General features: G+C 35.2%; 1 protein-coding gene across 1 annotated transcript; it reads right to left on the reverse strand.

The window, feature by feature from the left end:
* Nucleotides 1-223: 223 nt before the first annotated feature.
* LOC123551654 (uncharacterized) lies at nucleotides 224-27,389 on the reverse strand. The gene is made up of 5 exons (XM_045340775.2): nucleotides 27,280-27,389; nucleotides 26,495-26,599; nucleotides 25,838-25,906; nucleotides 21,578-21,698; nucleotides 224-315 (listed from the first exon to the last, which is right to left on the reverse strand). Exons 1-5 carry the CDS (start codon nucleotides 27,346-27,348, stop codon nucleotides 224-226), a joined length of 456 nt encoding a protein of 151 aa, XP_045196710.2. The 5' UTR covers nucleotides 27,349-27,389.
* Nucleotides 27,390-27,814: the final 425 nt, after the last annotated feature.

A 27,814-nucleotide genomic window follows, 5' to 3' on the forward strand; every position in this document is an offset into this window, starting at 1 on the left:
GATAGGTAAACGACAACAGTTTCATTAACAAAATTATCATTTATTTACCAAACAAAATATTTTTCATGTGAAAGTAAACACACTTCAACATTTATAGTTACAGATATATGAATTTATAAAGGACACCGTATTACTTTGTATTATAATCTACACACTGCCACCCATCACATATATTGAACAATCTCTCTAGGTCACAACTAGATTTTGCTTAACATATGGTAGTCTAACTGTCTAGTTCTTCTTTATCACAAAACATTCTGTAACTGAACACAAGTTTTGTAGTCTTTTTAATCCCAAGTCTGTTCCTGAGTTTGTCTGAATCATACCAAAATTTGAAAACACCCTTCTGCTGACACAGCCGATGCCAGCATATCTAGAAGGTTTTTGGCTACAGTACCCTACAGAGTGGTCTAAGGCTGATCTAAAACCAACACACTGCAAAAAGTCTATGAGCTTTCAGTCTCAATTTTGGTACTAACCACACTGCCACAGTCTTCACATTTTGCAATCATTTTTAATCATTCTCAGTAACACTAAAACAATTCCCAAATGGGCAGATTTAAGTTGTTCACACTTCTAACTTTAATCCCCTAGTCTTGTTCAATAATTGCTCAATTATCATCATAATAATGTCTATTCAATATATTTTTATAACATTAGGCATGCAGGTGTCACTGCTATCACTATATGGGTTGTATGTCAACTAAAGTGTTGAAATATGTATTGAAGTATGTCAACTGAAATATTATATTGCCCAGTATTGCCCACTATTGCCCAGTAAAACCCGGGTTTTCCCAGTATTACCCACTGGGCTGGGCAATATGCTTAAAACCCGGGTTTTTGCCAACCCTGCTAATTTCACTTGGGTAATGATTACATTTTACTCGGACTTTATCATAGACTCCCTGTGTAAAATCTCAAACTTTAAACTAAAATAAAGGTATTAAATCCATATAATATTTCAATGAAACTTCAAAGTTTTGTTGTTTGTAGCATCATCTGGGGCATGTGCAGTGAAAAATCTTAGATCTAATTTGATTTTTTAAATAGTGTGATATTTATTTCTAAAGTCACTATATGTTCATTGTAACTATACTTCGTTATACCAAAGTGGAAACTGGCAGGTACTCGAAAATGCAGCTCTCTGATTGGTCAGTTAGAACCCCTAATGTACGGTGATGTCATGATAAAGATATGAATTGTTACTTGTTTTGCCGACTCAAAATAAAATTTATCTTTTCTATCTTATTGTCACAGGGTGAGAAAAATGTGCAGTCAGTCCGGTGCTCAAACCAGAGACCCCTTCCCTTGCTTACAGGGCGTATGCTCTACCAACTTGGCTAATCGGCTGCCTGACACAATATTCTTCCCTTATGTGAATACACCCCCCCCCCCCCCCCCCCCACACACACCCCACCCTCCACAATTGGAAATTTTTCCTCGAATTCCATAGACCATGGTACATAATATTGCAAGCGTGGTAAGACTGACAAAGCAAACGGTCCCACATTGGGTGGAAAATGTCACAGGGTGAGAAAAATGTGCAGTCAGCCCGGGGCTCGAACCCAGGACCCCTCGCTTACATGGACGAGTGCTCTACCGACTGAGCTTACCGTCTGTCTAACACATATTCTTCCCTAATTATGTGACCAAGTCCGTACAGTGACATAATCTTCAGCTATATTCCAATTTTTTAAACAAGAGGGCCATGAAGGCCCTGTATTGCTCACCTGACCTACTGACCTAAAGATCATAAAGATTAACATTCTGACCAAGTTTCATTAAGATATGGTCATAAATGTGGCCTCTAAAGTGTTAACTAGCTTTTCCTTTGACTTGACCCGGTGACCTAGTTTTTGACCCCACATAACCCAAATTCGAACTTGATCTTAAGATTATCAAGATTAACATTCTGACTAAGTTTCATGAAGATACAGTCATAAATGTAGCCTCTAGAGTGTTAACAAGCTTTTCCTTTGATTTGACCTAGTGACCTAGCTTTTCATCCCACCTGACCCAGATTTTAATCTGACCTATAGATCATCACGATTAACATTCTAACTAAGTTTCATTAAGATATGGTCATAAATGTGGCCTTTGGAGTGTTAACAAGCTTTTCTTTTGATTTGACCTGGTGACCTAGTTTTTAATCCTACATGACCCAGATTCAAACTGGACCTTGGGATCATCAAGATAAACATTCTGACGAAGTTTCATGAATATATGGTCATAAATGTGACCTCTGGAGTGTTAACTAGCTTTTCCTTTGATTTAAGCTGGTGACCTAGTTTTTGACCCTATTTGACCCAGGTTCAATCTGGATCTTGAAATCATCAAGATAAACATTCTGACTAAGTTTCATGAAGATAAAATTATAAATGTGGCCTAGTTTTTGATCCCGGATGACCCAATATTAAACTCGTCCAAAATTTTATTGAGGGTAACATTCTAAGTTTCATGAAGATTGGGTCCAAATTGTGACCTCTAGAGTGTTAACAAGCTTTTCTTTTGATTTGACCTGGTGACCTAGTTTTTCACCCCAGATGACCCGATATCAAACTCATCCAAGATTTTATTGAGAGTAAGATTCTGACCAAGTTTCATTAAAATTGGGCCAAAATTGTGACCTCTAGAGTGTTAACAGTCAAATTGTTGACGACGCCGACGAGGGACGGACGACGGACACAGGGCGATCACAAAAGCTCACCTTTGAGCACTTCGTGCTCAGGTGAGCTAAAATCACAATCGGCATTTAAACCTATAGCATGTAAAGCATCGGCAGCGTTGAAAATTTTATCGGAAGTTGCTATGATATCAAGACCGAAAATGCCCAGTCAAACTGGGATTTTCTGTCTAGATTCTATACTGGAACTGGTGATAAACCCGGACAGATTATAAAGTCGACCACCTTGGAAATATTTGATTGCAATCGGTTATTTATAAAATTGAACACACCATCTAATAGTTCACACTTACAACACCAACTGGTGTGAACAAAAACAAAATTGATAAATATTCTGTTACATTTTGCTACATAAAAATATTGATCAAAAATTACTGGGGAACAGGGCGTTTTTTCAGTGTCTTTTCCCACCAATTTGGGAATGGGGCCAGGGCCTTTACAATTGGGAAAAATGCGTCGGAAAATGCCTAATTTGGGAATTGTTAAAACTAATATCTTCTGTTAAAATGTCACATTTAAGAGAGAAAATGGCCATAATTTATCATTATGCATTAATTTAGCAAATTGTCTGTGTTTCAAATGTTTATAGTTTTAGTCTTGTTTGAAAAAGTTGGAAAAAAAGAAAATATAATTAACTTTTGGAATTTTAGCCTTGAAATTGGGGGGAAAAAAACATACCATTTTCCATTGGGATTGGGGCCTTATTTCGGCCCCAAATTGGCTAGAAAAAAACACTGTTTTTGATGATGCTCACTTGTCGACACATGAAGGCCTGACATTGGGTCACTTTTCATTATTTGATCAGGAATGACTGTTGCAGCTTTTTGGCGAAAGTTTCAATATAATTCTACGATGAAAAGTTTGTAAATGAGAAAGTGGTCGAATATATCATCAGTCAACGTTCGTACAGTCCCCGTTTTACAAACCCCTTTCAGGGCCTCACTCTGTGTGAGTTTGCTTACTAAGTATAAATTTGAATTAAGTAAAGTTTTCAGAAAATGTTAGGCTTTATTTTGATACCGACCATTGATTACAATTTGCAGAAATAAAAAAGTTACAGGTAAAAAACCTCATTTTTTGCCCGGGTTTATCATGATCAGTACCAGTATGCATGCTAAGTCAAACAGTGACCATTCAGAGGTTATACGTAACCTCCAAGCAAAAAATTAAAGACGAAAAATTGTTATCAACCCCTGAAGACATATAGAAATTCTACAGGCTCAATATTGTGTCTCCAGATGTGGACAAATATTAGAATGATGCCTCATTTAGTCATTATGAATCTAGCGCAATAAAGCAGGCCTAAAAATAGCGAAATCCACAAACTGAACTGAAAACTGCCATGGTCAATGAGTTGTTACAAATTATCCACAATCAGCATAGATCGATAGAAGATTTAAAAAAAAACCGATGTCCCATTTTCTTTAGTCGAAGGTCTTTAAAGTCAATAACGATGATAATTAGCATTAGACTTTATTATCTATATATAACAGAACTTATTTAGTTATTCTACTATTATTACATATATATAAATAAACTTACCGCATAATTATGGACAGTGACGGAAGGACCATCAATTTCCAACACACAAAGGAATAAACAAACGCGTGTATGTAGTCGGCTGGTTTCCGTTTTCACTCTTCGAATCATAAACGTAAGTCTCAGAAGCCGGGAACCAGACATGTGCAATGGAATCGACGCGTCCATTTCATAATACGCTAAGATTAGGGGTGTCAGCTTGGTTAATGCATCATTTCTTATTTAAGTTCTAATCAGCGGTTGTAGGCGTTTATAATAACAAACATATCGTAAGCTTTATACAAATGTTAAAAAGTTTTATTAATCCATTCATTTTAATAGTCGGTAGATTCTACAATATTTAAAAATGTAGCGACTGATCACCCGCCACCCCGTGTACAAATAATGAAAGCATCCAATTCAAAACGCGAGGTTTTTGTGTAGTGTGTATACGCTTGCAGAATATACAGAGTCTCTGGTGTTGATGGAAAGGATTGTTTATTTAGAGGCAGCTTGGTAAGAAAAAGCTTTATCAAGTTTCTTTTCGTAGCATGTTTGCATTTATCATAAAATATATCACAATGTACACGTTCAAATTCACTTATAGTAATTAAACTTTTAAAGTTCCAACTTCATTTTTGAAAATGGGGAAAATCAAAGTAAAGCTTTTCAAACTTCTCAATGTTTATTTCTTCTTCTACGGGTTACTCCCCAACAATCACTGGGACGTGCTAGTCAGGGAAACAATGTTAGTCTAAAATAACATAGTTAAGTGCATTAGTTAAAAGATAATAAGGTAAAAATTAGAGTGCAAAATTGATATTAAAAAGAAGATAATGCGCTAGAGATTGACCGCCGCCAGCCCCTCTGTAAAGATATTTAGGCTGGGACTTGCTTGGATGTGACTTGTGAGAGTATTCCAGTAGCGGATAGCACTAGGGAAGAAAGAGTTGAGATGGTGCTGTGTTCGAGACTGGGGCATGAGGAAATTCAGGTTTCTAGTGTGGGTCGGGTGATCATGATCAACAAAAACTAGCTGGTGTTGTATTTTATAAAAGAATATTACTGAGTTATAGACCCTTCTTTGATATAATGTTTTCTAGTGTAGTTCTCATAATATCCGAGTGACTACAATCAGGGGTGTAACTGTTTTAAGTTATGTAACCTATTTCAGTTACTTTTTCAACATAATTCAAGCAATTTATAACCTGTATTAGTTATAAAATATACTGGTTAACTCAGGTAAGTTACCAAAAAAAAAGTCTTTTTGCTGTTCTCACAAAGTGACATTTAAAGTGAAATTAGTAGCAAACTGTGGTTAATCCAAGTCGAGTTTTAATATGGGTCATCTGGGGTCAAAAACTAGGTCACTAGGTCAAATCAAAGAAAAACTTTTGTGTATGCAATACAGGCTGTATTTTTCAATTGGTCTTCATGAAATTAAGTCAGAATGATTGTCTTGATGAAATGTAGGTCAAGTCATATTGGATAATTTCAGTTCAAAAAGTAGGTCACTAGGTCAAAAAAAACAACTTCATATATGCGATAGAGGCTGTATTTTTAATTGAGCTTCATGAAATTTGGTCAGAATCAGATTGCCTTGATGAACAGTAATCTAGGTCAAGTTTTAATATGTGTTTTCTGGGGTCAAAAAATAGGTCACTAGGTCAAATCAAAGAATGACATTGTGTATGCGATAGAAGCTGTATTTTTCAATTGATCTCCATGAAATATGATCAGAAAGATTACCTTGATCTTGAATATGGGTCATCTGGGGTCAAAAAGTAGGTCACTAGATCAAATCAAAGAAAAACCTTGTGTATGCGAAGGAGGCAGTATTTTTCAATTTTATTTTATCTTCATGAAATTTGGTCAGAATGATTGCCTTGATGAAATCTAGATCGAGTTTGAAAATGGGTCATCCGGGGTCAAGAAGTAGGTCACTAGGTCAAATCAAAGAAAAACTTTGTGTATGCATTAGAGGCTGTATTTTTCAATTGATCTTAATGAAATTTGGTCAGAATGATTGCCTTGATCACGCCTAGGTCAAGTTTGAATATGGGTTATCTGGGGTCAAAAGGTAGGTCACTTTGTCATACCAAAGAAAATACTTGTTTAAACTCAAGAGAGCCCATTTTGGTCCAATCCTAATGAAAATTGGCCAGAATATTTGTTTCCGTGAAATCACTAGGTCAAACATGTTTACAATGTTATGGTGTGTTTCTCAGGTGAGCGGCCTATGGTCATCTTGGCCCTCTTGTTTAAAGAACCTGTTTGCATGATGCAGTTAAAAACCTGGTTTTCCTAGAATTTCCACGATTTTTATATTATTATTTCAGGTATGACATGTTGCAAAGCATTCTGTTTGATTAACAGATAATAGATACTGCAGACACACTAGCAAATTATACTTATCTAGCAGTTGCCGTATTCCAGCCATGGATGTAGTTGTCCAGTGTCATAATCTTAGAATAAAGATAAATTTGTCCCTGACACCTTCACAATAACATTAAAAAATGCTGTCTTGTGAAAGTTTTATTTCAATATAGACACTTTGAAACTTCTGACAAGCATTCAGCTGACAGTAACCGCATTAGTGTCCTGAAGTCACTCAGATACTTAACTACAGAATTGAATGTTGACTGCTACTCTTGAGATTGCAGATTTATCTTTAAACAGTAAATAGGCTCAATTTAGCAAAGTACAGGAAAAAGTACTTGGCAAACAGGAAGTCTTCAACTTGTTATGCCAAGTAGGTAGAGGAGAGGTCTGTAAATGTTCAAGGCACTGTGCATTGTTTGATTCACTTTTTGCCGGTAATCTTCTGGAAAATAAATTGACTACACAGACTTATAAATGGCAGATATTGTAGCTGAACACCTCCAGATTTTTAGCTCACCGGAGCACGAAGTGCTCAAGGTGAGCTTTTGTGATCGCCCTGTGTCTGTCGTCCGTCGTCAGTCGTCGTCAACAATTTGACTGTTAACACTCTAGGGGTCACAGTTTTGGTCCAATCTTAATGAAACTTGGTCAGAATGTTACTCTCAAAAAACAACTTGGACGAGTTCAATATTGGGACATCTGGGGTCAAAAACTAGGTCACCAGGTCAAATGGAAGGAAAAATTTGTTAACACTCTAGAGGCCATATTTATGACCCAATCTTTGTGAAACTTGGTCAGAATGTTTATCTTGATGACCTCTAGGTCAAGTTTGAATCTGTTGAGTCAAAAACTAGGTCACCCAGTCAAATCAAATGAAAAGCTTGTTAACACTCTAGAGGCAACAATTATGATCCTATCTTTGTGAAACTTGGTCAGAATGTTTATCTTGATGAGCTCTAAACCAAGCCAAAATCTGGGACATGTTGGGTCAAAAACTAGGTCACCCGGTCAAATCAAAGGAAAAGCTTGTTAACACTTCATGAAACTTGGTCAGAATGTTTATCTTGATGATTCCTAGGCCAAGTGTGAATCTGGGTCATGTCAGGTTAAAATCAAGGTCATTAGGCTAGATCAAAGGAAAATCTTGTTAACACTCTAGATACTACATTTAAGTTTGAAACTCATGAGAATTAGTAAGAATGTTAGTCTTGATGACCTCTAAGTCAAGTTCGAATCTGGGTCATATGGGTTTAAAAACTAGGTCACCCAGTTAAATTAAAGGAAAGCTTGTTAACACTCTAGAGGCCACATTTTTTACCCTATCGTCATGAAACTTGGTCAGAATGTTTAACTTGATGATCTTTAGGCCAAGTTTGAATCTGGGTCATGAATGTCTGGTCAAAAACTAGGTCACTAGGCCAGATCAAAGGAAAATTTTGTTAACATTCTAGAGACCACATTTTAAATTTGAAACTCATGAGAATGTGTCAGAATGTTTGTCTTGATGATTTCTAGGTCAAGTTCGAATCTGGGTCATGTGGGGTCTAAATCTAGGTCACCCGATCAAATCAAAGGAAAAGCTTGTTAACACAAAGAGGCCATATTTATGACCATATCTTCATAAAACTTGGTCAAAATATTTATCTTATGATCTTTAGGACAAGTTTAAATCTGGGTCATGTGGGGTCAAAAACTAGGGAACTAGGTCAGATCAAAGGAAAATCTTGTTAACATTTTAGGGGCCACAGTTTTTATTCAATCTTCATAAAACGTGGTCAGATGTTTCGTATTATGAAGTCTTATATGATTTCGACTCTGGGTCATGTAGGATCAAAAACTAGGTCAATTAGTAAAATCAAATTAAAAGCTTGTTTATACTCTAGAGGCCACTTTTTGCTGTAATCTTCACGAAACTTTGTCAGAATGTTTGTTTACATATAATCATGGACAAGTTTTAATCTGGGTCATTTGGGGTCAAAAATTAGGTCACAAGGTCAAATGAAAGAAAATGCTTGTTTACACTTGGGCCACATTTTTGGTCCAATCTTCATGAAAATTAGTCAGAATATTTGTCTCCATTAAAATTTCGGACAGGTTAAAAATTAGGTCCGGTTGGGTAAAAAACTGGTTGTTCCTAATCCCCGTACCGTACATCAATATTCGGGAGAATGGCGGAAACCGCTGTCTATTTTTAGAAATATATTTAGCAGTTATTCATAACTACGAAATAGTGCCACTAGTATGGTGAAATATAATAAATAAAAATATATGCATATATTAAGCTTATTACAACAGAGAACTTTCGTATCGAAGTGAGAATTTTATGTATTGATTTGATTATATAGATGCAAAAAGTAGCCTTTGAATACCTATTTTGTTTAACACGAGTTGCTTCATTGATAGAAGTGTGCATGTGACAGAAGAGCCTAAGGTTAGCAGTGATTTAGATATCATATAACATGACAGTTCATGATAATTTGAAATTAATTAGAAACATTCTGAAAATAAACGAGTTTTAGAATAGAATCTTCGATATATGACCATTTTGTGTCGATTCTCCGTAAAACCCAACTCACTCACTTACTCACTCACACACTCTTTTTGAGGATCGCTGTGGGGATCACCATAAAAACAAAAATCCCAAGTAAAAATCTTTGTGTTTTTAGCTTTTTATATTTACTATATGCTTTATTTCTTTCAGGTCTCTGTGTTTAGGTGAATCTGAGGAAAGTCCAAAATATTGCAACTGTTCCTGTTGTTTAAATTGTAAGCAAAGACGTATGCTGGCTTAAACACATCAACAAGACAACAAAACACTCATTCATATGCTGGCTCCAGTGATGTTAATTCAGATGCAGATACTTCTGTTCTCAAATATCTATCGACAGTACCTGTGTCAGATGTACTGGCAAACATGTCATATCTTCATTTTTGTCGAGCCCGCTTGCGGAAGCAAAGATATAGTTGTCCAAAGGGCTGTTCTCTGTATGTGCGTCCGTCCGTCCGTCCGGATTTGTTTGTTCGGACCATAACTTTGACATCTCGTTTATATTTGGCATGAATGTTAACCTCAGTGAGACGGAGTGTCATGCGCAAACTGCAGGTTCCTATCTCAAAGGTCAAGGTCACACTTGGAGGTCAAATGTTAAATTCAATAACGACTTTGCCCTGAGCATTAATTTTCTTCTTCATGCATGGAGGGATTTTGATGTAACTTGGCACAATTATTCACAACCATGTGACGGAGTGTCATGCGCAAGAACAAGGACCCTAGGTCTAACTCGAAGGTCAAGGTCAAACTTAGAGGTCAAAGGTCCGGAGCATTTCTTTTTCATGCATAGAGGGTTTTGATGTAACTTGGCACAATTGTTCACCATCATGAGATGGAGTGTCATGTGCAAGAACCTTGAATTACTTCCCTTTGTTGTTACTATTAATAGCTTATATTGAACTTTTTTATTACTGGTCGTAGGGAAATTTCAAGACCACTTTTCTGTAGTACAATATTGATGTGTATTTTGACCTATCTCTACTGGTAAGGATTTTTGTGTGGACTTAGATTTTTGTAACTTTTTGCAATCATTTTTTATTTGGCATAAATGTTTGCCTCAATGAGACAGGGTGTCATGTGCAACTCCTAGTCCTTTTGACAGCTGGTGTGCTCGATATGTTGCCCGTTGGCATCTAGTGTTAAAACGTTCCTATAAACTGACTCTAGCACAACCAAGTACTGTATGGTAAGAATGTATTATGGCGGATCTCGCCTCATAAACATACATATACATATAGACAAACAGTCTTTCCCACATACACCAAGAACAGGAGTCTGCTGCAAACCTGCTTTATAAATGAAGAGACATTAGAGACTGTTTTCCTTTCCCTTATCCAGACTGATCTTTACTGATAAATCTGTTTAGTTGGACATTCATTTCTTTTGTGGTTTTGCAACTTGACATTTTAGTTGTTTCTTAGATTTAATGCTTTTACTTTTGACAATATGAAAACAACATTATTTTAATGTGATTTTTAGCTCGACTATTCGAAGAATAGGGGAGCTATCCTACTCGCCCCGGCGTCGGCGTGAGCGTAAGCGTTAGCGTGAGCGTGAGCGTTAGCGTGAGCGTCACACAAATGTTAAAGTTTGCGTACCACCCCAAATATTTTCAAAGTCCATTGAGATATTGCTTTCATATTTTGCATACTTGTTTACCATCATAACCCCAGTCTGTAAAAAGAAGCAGACAACTCTATCAAGCATTTTGACTGAATTATGCCCCCTTTTCGACTTAGAATAAATTTTAAAGTTTGCGTACCACCCCAAATATTTTCAAAGTCCATTGAGATATTGCTTTGATATTTTGCATACTTGCTTACCATCATGACCCCAGTCTGTAAAAAGGAGGAGGCAACTCTATCAAGCACTTTGACTGAATTATGACCCCTTTTTCGACTTAGAATAAATGTTAAAGTTTGCTTACCCTCCCCCCCCCCCCCCCCCCCCCCAATATTTTCGAAGTCCATTGAGATATTGCTTTCATATTTTGCATACTTGTTTACCATCATGACCCCAGTCTGTAAACAGGAACAGACAACTCTATCAAGCATTTTATTTGTAAGTTAAAGAAATGTTCATATATATATATATTTGAACCCACTCGCTTAGCTCAGTAGGGAAAGGGCAGATCTACAGATGATGGGGTTGCGAGTCTGATCCCCAGGCGGGCCAAATGTTCTCCATGACATTGTGTCTGTAATCATTCCTCCTCCAATCATGTGGGAAAGTTGGCAGTTACTTGTGGACAACAGGTTTGTACTGGTACAGCTAGAATCCAAGATTACTGGTTAAGTTTATTGCCTACCGTTACATAACTGAAATACTGTTGAAAAATGGAGTTAAACCCGAAAAAAATTAAAAACATATTGGAATACTGCGAAATCAGCTCATTGTGTGGGCATGGATTTTTTTCTTGGTTTTAACCAGAAGGATTATTTCATGGGGATTTAATGAATGAATTTCATGTTTTGACAACTGGAATTTTATTTGTTCATATGAATTAAGTTTTGTGCTTTTAATCAACCACAAATCCACTAACATTAGTCCTGCACAAAATTAATATGTGAAGTATGGACATTGGTTGCTTTTTCACGGTGAGCTATTAGTATAGGGTGGATGGCCATGTGTCGTCCATTGTCCGTCGTCCACATTTTTACTGAAACATCTCTGAAACTACGTGTCAGAATAACACCAAATTTGGTTCTATCAAGTTCGTTCAAATGGGGGCATTTGGCCCCTTTTAGAGGTGGCTAGAGCTAAAAATAGAAATACCTTTAAACAACTTCTCATGAACTGCCAAATGGATCTTCATCAAAAGAGAAATACATTTAAATGACTTCTTAACATGAACCGCTGGATAGATCTTCATCAAACTTAGTCTTTAGCATCATTATATGGTCCTCTATCAAGTTTGTTCAAATGGGGGCACTATCAAAACAGACAACTGAGCCTGTTATACAAACATTATAATGAAGGATGAAACATTATACTTATGCATCAGATTGAAATGATACAATTTATAGTGTAGGAAACGAAGACCGGTTAGTTGGACCCTACCAGTATACGTCAGTAAACAGTGACTTTTATACACCAACATATCCGTCAGGAACTGTAGTATATTAATCTGAAATTCATTTTGGCCAAAATGGTCGGAGTCTCCAGAAATCCAAGATGGCATCCAAGATGGCCGCCAGTTTTGAGACAATGCTTTAATATATATCTTTCATTGATATCTCTCACAGACTAAAAGATAGAAGTACCAATCTTCTTTTCTGAACATTGTCACTATATGCCCTTTATTTAGATATATAAAGATATTAGTTATAGTTCCAAGGTCAAGGTCAAATTCAAGGTCAAACTTAATTTTTACGAAAATATGCGACTGTGATCTGGGTATTTTCTTTTTTATGCGAAAGCTTCCATGCTAAATTGGAGAAAATTTACTCTAAAATGTAGACTAAGGTATGCTGTTTACAAAAAATGTATTAGTAATGTACAAATTTTAGTTTCTATGGAGATATGCTAGATGACTGACTACATGTCTGTAGCGAAAAATAACCATATTTATAACAATTGTATTTGTTTAAAGTTTCATGATAATTTTATGTAACCAACTACAGTTCATTAAGGATAATGCGGCAGTCATGTAACGCAATATTTACTTGTTTTATAGTAAATTTAGGTAATAAAACATTCTGCTTATCCATTGTATAATATATTTATGTAATACAATGTATATCCAGCTACAACCTAAATCTAGCATTAAAATTTTGTCAAAACGAGAATATAATGAATGACGTGGCTGTCACATTATCCTTAATGTAATGTACATAAAGCATCGTTTAACACTTCTGAAATGTTGCAAAGCTGCAAAACATTAAAAGTGAGAATAAGTTAGTGATTGTAAATTTCTTTCTGTCGTTTAGTTCAAATTTCCCAACACAATACAGAATTTAGTATGTGATGTTTTGTTTCTATTTTATGTACATGAGTTGTAATATACATACCAAATGTTTTTACTCGTCAATAGATACCAGGTAAAATTTTCAAAATGCAATAAGCTATTTTCGGGCTGATAATCAACATTTCATTGATTCTCCATTAAATTTGAAAATTAAAATGTTGGAAAACTAACAAAATTAACTCTGAACTTTGAAGAACATTATTTTCTGGTTTAATGCTTTTATAACAGTGAATGAATACTAGAGTTTGTTTGCTTTCGTAGATGAAGTCGGTATTAGATTGATATTAAGTCATCCTGAATTCAAATTTTCTTTTTAGATAGATAACGTAGTAATCCGTATCGATCCGTACCTGAACCCTACGGATTGATACGGATTACTACTTTTCTATCCGTGGCTAGACGTAGCTATCTGCGTCGTATGTATGACTGGGGTATCAAGTTAAATCACCTGTTTATCAACGTGGGCATATAATTATATATATCTTGTCTAGCTTGTGATTTACATTCACTCAACTTTGCTGCATTAAGGAATTGCAAAATCGATTAACTAAATTAAAATAAATGCACATTTTTGAAGAAATATTTCAGTTTCTATCAGTATACCTACCGGTATTAGTGTTTCTACTTTCAAATTGATCAGTGCCGTTTTTTGTTGTTGTTAATATGAACGAATCAAAGGGGTATCATTCAATCATACAACTGACGTGTCATGTCCAGATGCTGACATAATATAGGCTTAAAAAAACACTAAATATGTCTTCAAATCACTATTTGTAATCAAAAGTCATAACAAAGTAACGTATTTAATCAAACAATAATATTAATTTAGAAAGGTATGAAATATTAAAAACATAAACAATGAAAACAATTTAATTGGCTAACACTTTAAAAATATTCAAGTATTTAGAAATAGTTTTAGATTGAAAAACGGACACATGCTGTAATTCATAATGTTTCAAGTGGCGGTAACGTATCTATTGTCTATTTTTGTACAAACGTTAAGTTAGCTTCAATTAATTCAAGTGCATGGTCCTTTATGGTATGCCAATAAATGCGAAGATGCTATATCACAAATAATATTATTTAGTGAAACCCAAAAGTCATCAGCAAGGTTTTGCTACTTTTACATCACACCATGCTTGGTGACCACATCAGCGAAGGAAATGATGAAAATTTCACAAACTTTAACATCTATTCATGACTTCTCCTATAAACCATTTGTTGTTGAAGATTTTTGACGTTTAATTGTTTTTCTTTTTCTAATGGGACGGTCAATGTATTTGAACCTCGAGTTTGCCATCTTTTTATGAAAATTTAGTAATTATACTTGGTTTATTTTTTATTGTATATAAAACACAATACATGACGCAAAGAATGGTTATGTATATTTCAATTACAGCCCCTAATATGGCCCTGCTTCTGATTCAAAGATATAACTGATATCAGAAAATTATCTACTGTTACAGTTTTATAATCTAGACAGAGATATAAAAGAATATCTTGCCGTATCCTGCAGTAAAACACATTCTTAATATGGAATAGATACGTTACAATAAATAATAGATACGTTACTAATAGTGACATCGGCTCGGTTCTTTAATGTAACTGCAAATCATGTCAAGCAAGTTTGAATATTGACATATAAAGAGAACATCATATTACTGGGTAAATGCAATATTTATTTTTCTGCGTAAGTGTTCAATATAATGAGACGCATTGCCATGCACAAGTACCAGACTCCTAGCTCCAATGTCAAGGCCACACACACAGGTCAAAGGTTAACATGGTTTGTTTCGTGTCTGGTCCAGAGGGGCATTTGTCCCTAATAATAAAAGCTTTTGTTTCATTATTGTATAAGAAGCTTTAGAAAAAAATACACCTAATATCATGTTATCCAAATTCATATTAGTTTAATCTGATTTTAGTAAAACAATCATAAAAATGATTTTTAAACAACATATAGCATCCCTCTCATACTGTGATAGAACAGTAATCACACAACTTCATGAAGGCACGTAAAAAAGTCAACCAAAGGCTCGATCAATAAAAATTGGTAAAGAATCTATCTATATAGCGTATCTATTGTGAAAAAGACAAACATAAATCTGATGATCCATTTTTATCGTTACGTTTATAAAACAAATACATTTAGTGATATAAAAAAACGCGTGACTGTTTAATGTGTGTGAGTTTTTCTAAAAAGCTTGTATGGTAATATTAATGATACTCGTTTGGAAAGAGTAGTAAGTATCTATTTTGATTTAGAGTACTATTCATATAATGTGGCCTATGAGACAATATCGTTGCTTTTTCAATTGCATGGTAAAAATATTGATTGTTGTATGGTGAAATATAACAACGTATGGATTTTAAAACATATTAGTTTCATGTATATGGTTCTCTGGCTTCCTCTGAGTTTGATAACTTATAATCTGTCTGATGTTCAAGGGACAAACAATTAACAGTCGCATTTTATGCAAAAGCCTTTTTATCCAGGAAAATACATTTCCACTTAATTTTTGAAAGTGATAGGTAAATAGGAAAACTAAGTAAATTGTTTGTCATACATACGGGTAAAGTGACGTTATTTCAACACAAATATGTGCATCCGAGTGGCAGACAAGGCAAAATCGTCCATATGAAGATCATTATGAAGATGTAGTTTGCTCAATTGTGTCAAACACATATTTAATCCGATGTTTTCTTCCTGTACGATAGTGAGACACATATAAATGGCTCAACATACTTTTTAAGTTGTATTAGCAAATACACACGTGGGGCAGCATTTTCACAAATTCAGATGTTTAGTTGAGAATCAATGATTTTATATCACCTGAAAATACGTACAGTATAGCGGGTGCAAGTTGTCTTATTTAGAAAATGCTGTTAATCTAGTTACGACGTGTAAGCGCCGTCATATATTGGTAAATAACAAAATCAAAGTACTGACAGTACAGTACTGATGGAAGGTGATTTATGTAAAGAATTCATTCCAAAAATGGCACAAGTGCTTTGACAATTAGAAAACCAAATATATTTAGGATTTGATTCGGCTAACCAAATTGTCAATATAAAACAGCGGCGCTTTGGTGATATATACAGTTATTCAAACCTCATGTAAAGTAAAAAGTTGTGAATTTAAGACATGCAGCTGATAATTATTCATTAGTTAATTACTTGAGTATTCGTATATAAAGTATGATGGACTGTTTTTACTGGGCATAATAACTTGTAAATTTATGATCAAGTTCATAGCTGCCTCAATTGTGGTGTTAGAGTAGGCCAAATGTTTCGGTCTGTAATGATAATGACTTTAGAGGTGGTAAATCATTACTCATTGGACTACATTGGACAGTGGGTAGATATGAAATAATTGCAAGACAATCCATTCCTGATTAAATTCTGCGCGATTACACAGAGAATGTGATTTTAATAAATCACCTTCCAAAACAATTGAATTGTAAGTGCATTTTATATCCATGTGTTTAATGTATAACTTCTACAGCGGAATGAAGCAACCGTGCAAGCAAAAATACACGCAAATAATGACTTTAACTTTATTCTGCTGGCTATGATCACATGTTACGAGCCACACATCACTACAGAAATTTTGTATTAATATGTAAATTGTTCATTTAAAAATATAATCATTAAATGTTTTCATGTCAGTTACAATTACTTTTTTCAATACTGTATGTTCTTACCAAATACTGTCGCTAATGTTTGGTCTTACATCTGTATACATGAAAGTATGTAACAAATGATATGTACAAAATTTTGTGAGTAACATGAAAAGATTAATGGTAATAAAATGAGTTCTTAGTTATTTTATGTCAATTTGCTAACTAAAATAGTCACGTGTAAAATTTATCATCATGTAACTGTAATACAAATTTAGTGGCGTGTAACCTTCCAGCTAATAATTAAAATCTTAAAGTATGTTTTATGACCAGTATTTCGAAATATTCTAGGTATACAACCTCGGCATATTTCAGTTTAATTTGTAAATACACTGTAGTAACTGTTGTTTGTGGCTGTGACGTAAAGTAAACATATCTAATTAACGTACATGTTGATTTTCGTGACCTCGCAGGTTGGTAGATACCACTTCGAATTTACCATATCTGTATCCTCCTACCAGCAGTGGGCAACCTTATTGATGTTAAATATGGATATAATTGTTTTCTTTCAGTCAAAAGTTTTTATAGGGTGAAAAAATCGAAAAAGAGAGGATTAAATTGCAGATATTACACGCTTTTAATAACATTTTTGACATAAAGGTGACCTTTGACCTTGAAATTGACCTTGACCTTGAATATTTTTGATATATATGGATATGATTGTCAAGTGATGTTGGATATACACACATTTAAAACAAATTTATTTACAATATTTAGACAAATGTTTTATAAATAACCAGTTACAATACGTATATTTGACTACTTTCCTAATATTTTGGCGGCCATCTTGGACGCCATCTTGAATTTCTGGATTATCCGACCATTTTGATTTTAAATAAATTTTGTTTCGTATTCTGCAGACCCTGACAAATATTTTGGTATATAAAAGTTACTGTTTACAGACGTAGACCAGTTGACCCCCAAAATAAGCATGATATGTTGTTTCATTTCCTACACTATTAAGAAATATAATAATGTATCCTCATACACTTGCATTGGATTCATATTTTTGTTTCATTATGTTGAATATTCGTCGTGCATTTACAGATTTAACCTCGGATTTTCTGTAGCTGGACGCGCGTAGCACTTGCAGTCTCCTTGAATTGTCTATCATATGTGACAGTCATGAAAGTTTCAGCATCATAGCATTGTCTATATTGTTTCTATGCATTTTAGCTATAAACTATCATTTCATGCTTCGTTACATGATACTTATATTTCGAACAATATTCCATGACATTCATTTTCTTAGTTTTCTGTAATGATATTATAATAATACATCATTTAATGCTTCAGTTCGTGATATTTATTTTTTGTACCGTATGCCAAGATATTTGAAGTTTATTAATTTTCTGAAATGATATAATGATGAAGTCACAGCTTTATTTTCATTTAAGCAGCATTTGTTATTTATTGTCAACAGTCAGAGGCGACAGGCCACTATTACTGACATATGGTTTAAATCTAGGTCACTTCTCATCATGGTTTAACAACATGCCTTAAATTGGGGGGGGGGGAGGGGATGGGGTTGGGGGGAGTCTGCCGCTCCTTATATGTGTGTCCTACTGATAAAATAAATAATAAAGCATAGCCATTTTGTGAAGAAAACAATTTTATTCTGAAAGCAGAAGACTTCATTTAGATATAGTAAGATTGGTTCGTAAACAGAACAGATAGAAAGACACATGATTAAAAGTTTAACTGGAAAAGAAAATTAATAAAATCAATTATTGTAAATTAAGTACAGAAAAGTGTATGTAAAAGTAGATATCAGTTTAACAAGAAAAGCGTCCACTTTCATTTTTTAATAGCATTTTTTAGTTTTCACAGTGCGGTATGCGTATCTTTTGCAACCCCATCTTATGCAACCCCACCATCCTTTTCTCAAACAGGTTTTTTCTGCACAGTAGCACTCTAGTTGAGTTATCCATCTGCAATAACCACGGACGCTTTTATCTGAAATTGAATAAAGCGAAAACTTAGTATCTTGTGAAATTGTAACAAATTTATACCAACAATTTTGTTTTAAATTCTACAGACATACACTTCGCAGTAATTAATCTTATATACCCATATACACAACGCGCTTCACATGCACTTGTATAAGAGCAGACAGTTACACTTGATATTTGAGGCACATAATTTACATGTCACATACTGTTGTCAATGCCGTTTAATAGACAATGGTCTAAATGCATCAGTTGCACTTCTGGTAGTGACACATTTTAACAGATTTTTTCGATATATTCTTCTCTTTTTTGATGGCATAACACTTACATAGCAACGCAATATTAGACTATACATTTAAATTTTGCCTCAGACAAAATTTTGAAGGGGCAGTGAGTAGATATCTACTATCAATCAAAGCAAGATAGCAATGTCATTACACAGTTGGGCAATACCCCTATGTAAGTAGTAGGTAAAGAATATTTAGTGTCAATGTTGAAATACAGCGATTCTTAGGATGTCCATTATTTTAGTTAACGGCTAACAACAGTTAAAAGATCTACTAAACATACTGAAAGGTTCGTTTTCAGCAGCAGCAAGTAACTTGTGTATATAAGCCACTATTAAGAAAATATCCGTTATAGTTTTTGTCAAAAGTAAGATTTCGTAGGCAAAATTATGTTGGTTTTTTATTTCACGTCACACTGACTCAAATTTAGAGAAAATATAGTGAAAGGAACGATCACTGCGTGGTCCAGGTAACAACATGCCTCTGATAGTAATTACAAAAGTTACAAAACTTGCTGTTGAGAAAAAAACATTGTTACGTTCAAGAATGGACATATGTATCTCTTAAATTTGTGCAGTCTTCCTTTCCTCTTACGGATAATAATAAGACAGCAAAAATGAAGGTCAAGCATATATGTGCCTCACTAGTTTCAAATGCCTACCATTTGTCATCAAAGTAGAAAACAATTTATCAGGGTGGACAAACTGTTTCACCGTTTAAAAAGTTTTTAGAGGTATACTACTATTAAATTTTCCTTTTGTAGAAAGCAAATGTCAATTGTAGCTTGTACAGCGCCTCAACTGTTAAAATAGCCATTACGTGGATCAAGTATGGACAAATGCGGTTTATTGGGTACACTATTTTTGCCGTACAGATGCATACTTTGGTGAATAGATATACGGATATTGTAAAGGTCAACCATGAAAATTTGTTGGATAGTATATATTAGGTATGTGCTATAAAACAATCATTGTGAGGACTAAGAAGAGAATTCTAACTGATGGCAGGTACATTGTCTGGTTACAAAAATGAATCATGTTTAAGGGTACTTGAAAAACAAGCCTCTAACGTAGGAAACTGAGCTGGATTGTAGATACAATGTATCCGCAGTTAGAAAACAGCCGTTGTGAGTGCAAAGAAAGGCGACTTCCCTTACAGCAGGATAGCACGACTGGAGAACATTTTATTCCTCAGGAGTAGCGCTCGTGATGCTTCGAGTCTCAGTATTTTGCTCTAATTACGAACTAGGTGGGTTTATTACGATCTAGTATTACACTGACGAGATAAAGAAACGCCTCATTCAAACTCGGTATACAATTTTTCGTTAACCGTGATTCAAAATTAGAAAAGAACAATTCCATTCGCAAATTTGATGCTTTACAAGAATTTGTGGTCAATAAGAAATCATTTGATTGTCGCATTATGCTTAAATCTTGAATTTTAATAGCCCGGTCGGAGAAATTGCATTAGAAAAATCAGTAGCGCTTGTGGCCACCTCTGCTAGCAACCACAGCAGCAAGGCGACGCCTCATAGAGCCGCACCAGTTGCGTAACAGACACCGTGGGATTCTGGCCCACTCCTGGTGCTGCGCTGCTACCAGTTCCCGGACGTTTGCTGGGTGGGGTTGACGTTGGCGTAACCGCCGTCCGAGATAATCCCACCGTGTTCAATCGGATTGCAGTCCGGTGAACACGCCGGCCAAGGTAAAACATTAATGTTTCTAGCCTGTAGAAAGTCCCTGGTGACGCGTGCAACGTGACACGGATACGTCCGTCGGCGTTCCACAAGTTGAAACGCGACTCGTCACTGAACACTACGTTCTGCCAACGCTGGCCGCGATGGTTGCGGGCCCAAATAAGACGTTGGTGACGGTGACGTAACGTTAGAATTAGACCGCGGTAGGGCCTACGACAGGTAATTCCGCGTTCTCTGAGTCAATTTCGCACTGTATGTCGACTAATTGGACGTCCACGGTTACCTACAACTATACGTGACGTAGATTCCGCCGTCACAAATCTGTCACGTAAATGACGCCGGCGTATATAATTATCCTGTCGTATTGACGCTACACGCGGTCTACCTGAACGTGGTCTATCGATAGACGTTCCCATGTCTCTAACACGTCGAATAAGACGCACAATTGTCGAACGAGAGACGTTAAACGTCTAGCAACTTGTTCCTGCGTTCGCCCACATTCAAGCATAGCCAAAACCTGAACCCTCTCTTCAGAATAAAGCCTCGGCATTACGAAAACTAATGTTTTTTTCAGAGAATAGCTGAAAATATGGTTGTGTGTCGTATTACACATGTACCTGTGCAAAAATCGTTCAATCAAACCACATGGTTTACATGCACGGACTGCACGAGGAAATCATGACCAGGTACATGAAGTGAACAATTGGCTGAATGAAATCGCGCGAGTTTTTGTTCACTGTGTTTGTCGGTCAGAGTACATGTAGATTTACTACATTTTACAACAATTAAAAGCGTTAGGAAAAAAATAACGCCAAATTTCAATGAGGCGTTTCTTTATCTCGTCAGTATATTTGCAAAACTTACCATCAGGGCAGTCCTCTGGTACTAACAGAAAAATCTCTCGATTTTCACATTCCTCAAGATCCAAACCATGCTCTAAATCATCAGGGACAGTTTCACGGCTATAACATGCCTGTTCATCTTCCTGTTTAATTACATAAAGATACATGTTCTTACCGTCGTTCACTTTATTTAGCTATGTATATAAAAGTACGCTAAAATTATTCAAATTCTCATTCACCTATTGGTATACAGATTTCTCTGTTGTGTACATTTTATATATCATTTGCAAATTTCCACAGTAGGCAAAGATACTTGCCATTCAAAACCTTCACAATTGATAAACATACAGATACTACTCCATTAAATTTATTTCTTTGATTTCCTCTACATTCACTAAGCGCCATGTAATCAGAAGATTAAAACCTTTCATTTTCCTATAGAAAAACATAATACTTTTTATGAGATTTAAGCCTTTCCATACAGTAAATAATATAGGATAATTAGATAGGATCACGTACATACATGACAATGTAAAACTCACAATATCATACACTTTATCCTCGAGAAAATACAATCATCCAATAATAGCCTTATTTGAAAAAGATATAAACATAAAAGGGTATCTGAGTGTTCACTCATTTACAAACTTAGTTATTGGAGTCTGCTATTTTTTGTTTGATGCTTTCTTCCCATTCAAAAATTCTACGACTGGTTCAGTTATATGCCAAAAGGAAATATTGATCGTGTTTCTTGTTTCGAGTCACACGTCCCATATCGATTTCAACTATATTAAAATGTTGTTTGGAAGCAAATGAATACGTTTCAGTGAGTTTGTTTATGAAAACTTAATACCATATTTGCAACGCCTCCTTCGTGGACAAAACTTAAGCCGAGGTATTATGCATTAACATGCATGGACTAACTGATCCCAATGCACTTGGTATTTATTTGAGAAAGCCACATTACAAGCAAATTATTCCCCGGGAGTGGGGGTGGGGGCACATTTGGTCTTCTAGCAACATGGCTGTAACTGTATCGTTGTTTCTTCACACACACCGCCACGGTAGCCTAGTGGTAGATCGTCCGCTTTCAGTGTGAGAGCTCGAGGGTTCGATCCCTGGCCGCTTCATTTCAAAGACGTTAAAATGGTACTAGTAGCTTCCTAGCTTGGTGTTCAACATTTTGAGGATAGTGCACTGGTGAAACCGATGTCAATATACTGAAACTGAAACTGGTTTATTTGCTTAAACGCCTATTTCTACATTTAAAACATATTCAATGGCGTTTTACAATACAAGTTGAAATAAAATATTAAATATAAAATATTTTAAATAAGATTAATTAAAACGAATTAAAATAGCAATTATTAATTTAAAGTTAATGATAATACTATATTTTAAAATATTACTAACATATAATTATCACAGACAAACATTAAATTTCTATCACTGTCACTAGCATCACTGTTTTAAAACTCAGTCAAAACTTAGAATAATGCAAAGTAGTCTCTGAAGAAATGCGTTTTCAACTTTTTCTTAAAGCAGTCAATTGAAGAACTTTGTCTGATGTTCAGCGGCAAATTGTTCCACAACTTTGTCCCTATAGTACTAAAGCTTCTATCACTAAAAGTTTTTCGCTTGTTGAAAGGGACGGTGTAACAGTCAACTGATGACTCCGAGGATCTGAGGGAGCGCTGCGGGATTTTCGGTGTTAAGAGTTCAATCAAATATGCAGGCGCATTTCCAACATGGCAATTGAACATGTACGTCAAGATCTTAAAGTTTATTCTGGCTTTGATCGGCAGCCAGTGCAAATCGTAGAGTGCCTGCTTAGAACTGTCTCTTCTTCTACGATTCAGAACTAACTTCGCACACATATTTTGAATGCGTTGCAGTTTTGCGATGTCACAATCAGAAATACCGTATAAAATAACATTACAGTAGTCTAAATGCGAAATAACCAGCGATAGCACTAAGGTTTCAGTTGCATCCTGAGTCAAATATTTGCGAATGATTTTGATTCGGAAAAAATTCAACATTGCCGTTCTACACTTTATTTTTATATGCTCTTTGAAAGTTAAAGTTTCGTCCAAATAGGCCCCCAAATATCTGATGTTACTCTGTCTCTTGATTTTATCACTACAAATATCTATCTCGTGTATTTAACTTATTCAACTGAGGGGCACTTCCAAAGGCAATATGTTCAGTTTTTGAGGAATTCATTTTTAGTTTGTTACTGTTCATCCACTCATTTGAATCTGTAGCAAACTCCTCTAGTTCACCAATGGATTTAGCCTCGATGGATGGTTCGGGCTTAAAACGTGTGCTTGCGGTGTGGTCGTCAGCAAAGCCATAGACGGAAATGGACGGGGGAACAATGTCAAAAATCGTTCCTGCGTACGTGAGATAGAGCCACGGCCCTAAACAGCTTCCCTGGGGGACACTACACGTAAGCTCACGTGCTGATGACACTGTTTGATTCACACTCACGCGGCAGCTCCGTGGCCTCAGATATGAGTTCAACCAGTCCAATGCAACACCAGAGACACCATACTGACATTTCAAAACGTCCAATAGAATATCGTGATCTACCGTATCAAAAGCTGCACTAAGGTCTAATGCTATCAATGCAGTCACTTCTTGATGTTCCATAGCGTCCAAGATGTCATTAATAAGTCTCAATAAAGCCGATTCGCACGAATGATGTTGCCTGTATGCGGACTGATTTTTCGGAAGGAGATTATGTTCATTTACATGTTTATTAAGTAAATACAGTGCTGCTTTCTCTATCAATTTGGACAAGAATGATAAGTTGCTCACTGGCCTATAGTTTGAGAATATAAGTTCGAGACCAGCTTTCTTTAACAGAGGTCTAACTATTGCCTGTTTCCACTGCACTGGGAAGACTCCTTGAGTCAATGAAAGATTCACTAGTCTAGTTATAATTGGGAGGAGCTCGTTTAAATATGACTTCAACACTTTTGTTGGAATAACATCAATTTCACACGACTTTGTTTGTAACTGGTTAATGAGTTTTCTAACTTCATCCTCACTAAGTTCATCAAATTTTCTAAATTCCGGCACATTTCTCATTGATGGTTTATAGTTTTCAAAATCTTTTAAGCTGTCCCGTATTTTCTGAATCTTTTCCATGAAAAAGTCAGCAAATTTGTCAGCTAGCGTATTTTCATTTTCAACAACAGGCATTGGATTCTCCGACTTGCCGCCGGTGAGATCTGTCACAAATTTGTAAAGTTTTTTGGAATCACCTTTGTATTCGAACACTTTTTGGCTAAGAGTTCTCTGTTTTTCTAGTTTCAGTTCATGGATATTTATTAAGAGCAGTCTTGAAAATTTCATAGTCCTGTGGATTTTGGTACCTCCTCCACAAACGTTCGGATTTGCGCAGAATTTGTTTTAAGTGGCGGATATCCTCATTAAACCACGGTTTCGGATTTCGACAAATAATAGTTTTCTCTTTTAAAGGAGCGTGCTTGTCAATGATATTTTTCATTTCATCTTGGAAAATGTCAACATATGTCTCAATTGAATCACTTTCAATTTTCAAATCAGCAAGGTCACTAGCAAAATCTGAGTCATTTATGTCATTAAAGTTCCGGTAAGTAATAGACTTGCTGATGATGTTTTCCTTTTTCACTTTTGTAATGACTTTTACTACACGATGGTCGGATAAGAAAGGACCGGGTTCACATGAGATAAGTTCAACACCATTTGCGACCTCTGTGATCACAAGATCAAGACTCTGACCGAACACTTGTGTTGGGAAATGTACATGTTGTTGCAACCCCATAGCACATAAACAACTGTTGAATTCAGAAATAGTGTTGGTGTCGTCATGTATATGTAGATTGAAATCTCCCATGATCATGAGATTGGGGTACTTGGAAATAACGTCTTCAAGAAATTCGAAAAAGTCTTTCACAAATTGCGTAGGTGTCGCCAAAGCTGGGGGTCTATAAATGCCTACACAATTAATGGTAATGTTTTTAAAGACCATTTGCCATACTCCGTACTCAAAATATAATGTGACTGTCACGTGTCAATGGCGTGATATTCCAATGAGGCAGCACTAATTAGCTGGACATTGCGCTCACTGCTACAAGTAGACTCCATCGCTTATATGACTGAAAAATTGTTGAAAAAGACGCTTAACCCGAACACACACACGCACGCACGCAAACACACGCACTCACTTATACCCAATACAACACAAAAATAAAAGGCTATTAATGTAGACTACACAAATATTTTAAAGTCTTACATTTTCAAAAATTCGTGAGATCAGGCAAACGTTGTCTTTTTCGTCATTTGGCTTCTGAAGCTCATAGCCCTAAAATAATCAACAAAAACATAATAAGTATGTTACAAAAATCGAGATCTAAAAAGCTATTTTAGCAAAGTTTGAAGTAAAAACTACGGAATCATTAATATTCATGTGGAACTATTTTTACGGAGTTAGTGTTTACTTCGATCCACGACATTTAAGCAAAACGAAGATGTAAAAAAATTGAAATTCACGTAGACATTTTCCTATGAAATAGCCGTTTGGATTTAGAAAATATTTAATAAGATGACAACGGAAATCCATACGCTGGAAATTAAATGATTTTACAATTAAGTATTAACAAAGGTTTTTAAATATTAAGAGATTGTTTTATCTAAAGTGTATACTTTATATACTTTATAAACATGCGGAAGACAATAAAGTGATGTAAAGAACACAGTATAATGTTTCTTATTATAATAATTTTAAATATTCAATCGCTCTCTCATTAGACGCCATCAGCTGTTACACAAACTGTGCGTCCTACATCCATGCACAATTGTGTTTTCTAAATATTTATGCGAGGTAAGGTACGGTGCAAAGGGTCGTGAATTATCACAAGTGTTCCCTTTATTTCAACTCTTTAACACTCACGGTCTCGAGATGAAAGTCATTTGTAGACAAGACTTCTCCATTTTCGTTTTTTATCGTTACAATATCCTCGCCCTCTTCACCTTTTGTCACTTCGACTTGTAGATTCTGGAAGAAGTTGTTGCAAATATTTCAACACTATAATTCTCAAAATTTTCTCCATCTTTTCAATACATATTTCTTTTTGACATTAAAATAACATTCACGTCAGCATTTTTTTCTAAGATTATATTTTTGATTCAAACTTAATAATTATACACCATTTTTTAATTCCATACCATACTTTTCAGAAACAGAAAGAAAAAGGAAATCAAACGAATGCTTTTCTTTTAAACACTCTTTTGTTATGTAAGCGAATGAGTTAACACATTCACTTATAAGGTAGCAGCATGGTTCGTAAGACACGTTTTTCTAGCACCGATAAAAACACGGTAAATCTTGTCTGGTATGCAAAAAAAATACCCTTTTAAACAGTCAAAAACACTGTTTATGATTTTCAACAACAATCAAAATCATTTTCATGCTGAAAACCCAAAAAAAAATACATTCATACATTATGTAAATCAAGGCAACTTAATGTCTGTTTAACATTTTTTCGACATCCAAATGACACTGTCGCAAGCGTTTCGAAAATATGACTTAACATTCAGACACATGAATTTTGTTTCAGTATACATGTATTTATCAGACAAAACTATTTTCAATATATTTCCGATTTCTGTGAATTTCAAATTAGTTATAGAAAGGTAATTACATTTGATTGTTAAGTAATTTGCAGTCTTTATTACCTCATTAGCAGAGACAGCTGAAAGGTCAAAAACGACTACTACAGCAAGGACGATCTGTAAGACCCTCATTGTTTGTCCGGTGCTCTTTGTTTATGTAAACTGTATTACCTAAAAATATTGATTGATTATTTTAGCTACGTATATTATGTTGTTGTTGTTTTTTCTACCAAACAAAATTCTCCCAAGATGCTCGCTATATCTGAGACACAAAGTACTTTGTAAATGTCACTGTTTAAAATAAACGTACTTTGTCTGTTAGGGAATGTTTCTACAAAATGCAGTACTATAAATGTTAATTAAATGCCATAAAGTCTGACATAGTTAGGTTTCAACATCCCAAAGACTGCTTATGTCTTCAGATTAAATAACCAATTCACTACTAACCGTCCGTTATTTCACTTCAGTAGATGAATTAAAACTTTGTTAATACATACCGTACGTCAATGTTTCCCTAACTAACGTTTGGAATTGCGTGTATGTTTTACAAATTATTGAATACTTACTTTTCTTGTGAGTACTGGTAAAAAATGTTAAC

The sequence above is a fragment of the Mercenaria mercenaria genome, chromosome 15 (assembly GCF_021730395.1).
Source record: "Mercenaria mercenaria strain notata chromosome 15, MADL_Memer_1, whole genome shotgun sequence".
NCBI classification, from domain to species: domain Eukaryota; kingdom Metazoa; phylum Mollusca; class Bivalvia; order Venerida; family Veneridae; genus Mercenaria; species Mercenaria mercenaria.

Excerpts from the sequence above, each read along its gene's own strand:
- LOC123551654 (XM_045340775.2), bottom strand. The coding sequence starts at position 27,348 with ATGAGGGTCTTACAGATCGTCCTTGCTGTAGTAGTCGTTTTTGACCTT. Across the intron at positions 26,600-27,279 it reads CAGCTGTCTCTGCTAATGAG|AATCTACAAGTCGAAGTGAC; the intron begins GTAATAAAGACT and ends AACTTCTTCCAG. Across the intron at positions 316-21,577 it reads ACCAGAGGACTGCCCTGATG|ACAAACTCAGGAACAGACTT; the intron begins GTAAGTTTTGCA and ends GGTATGATTCAG.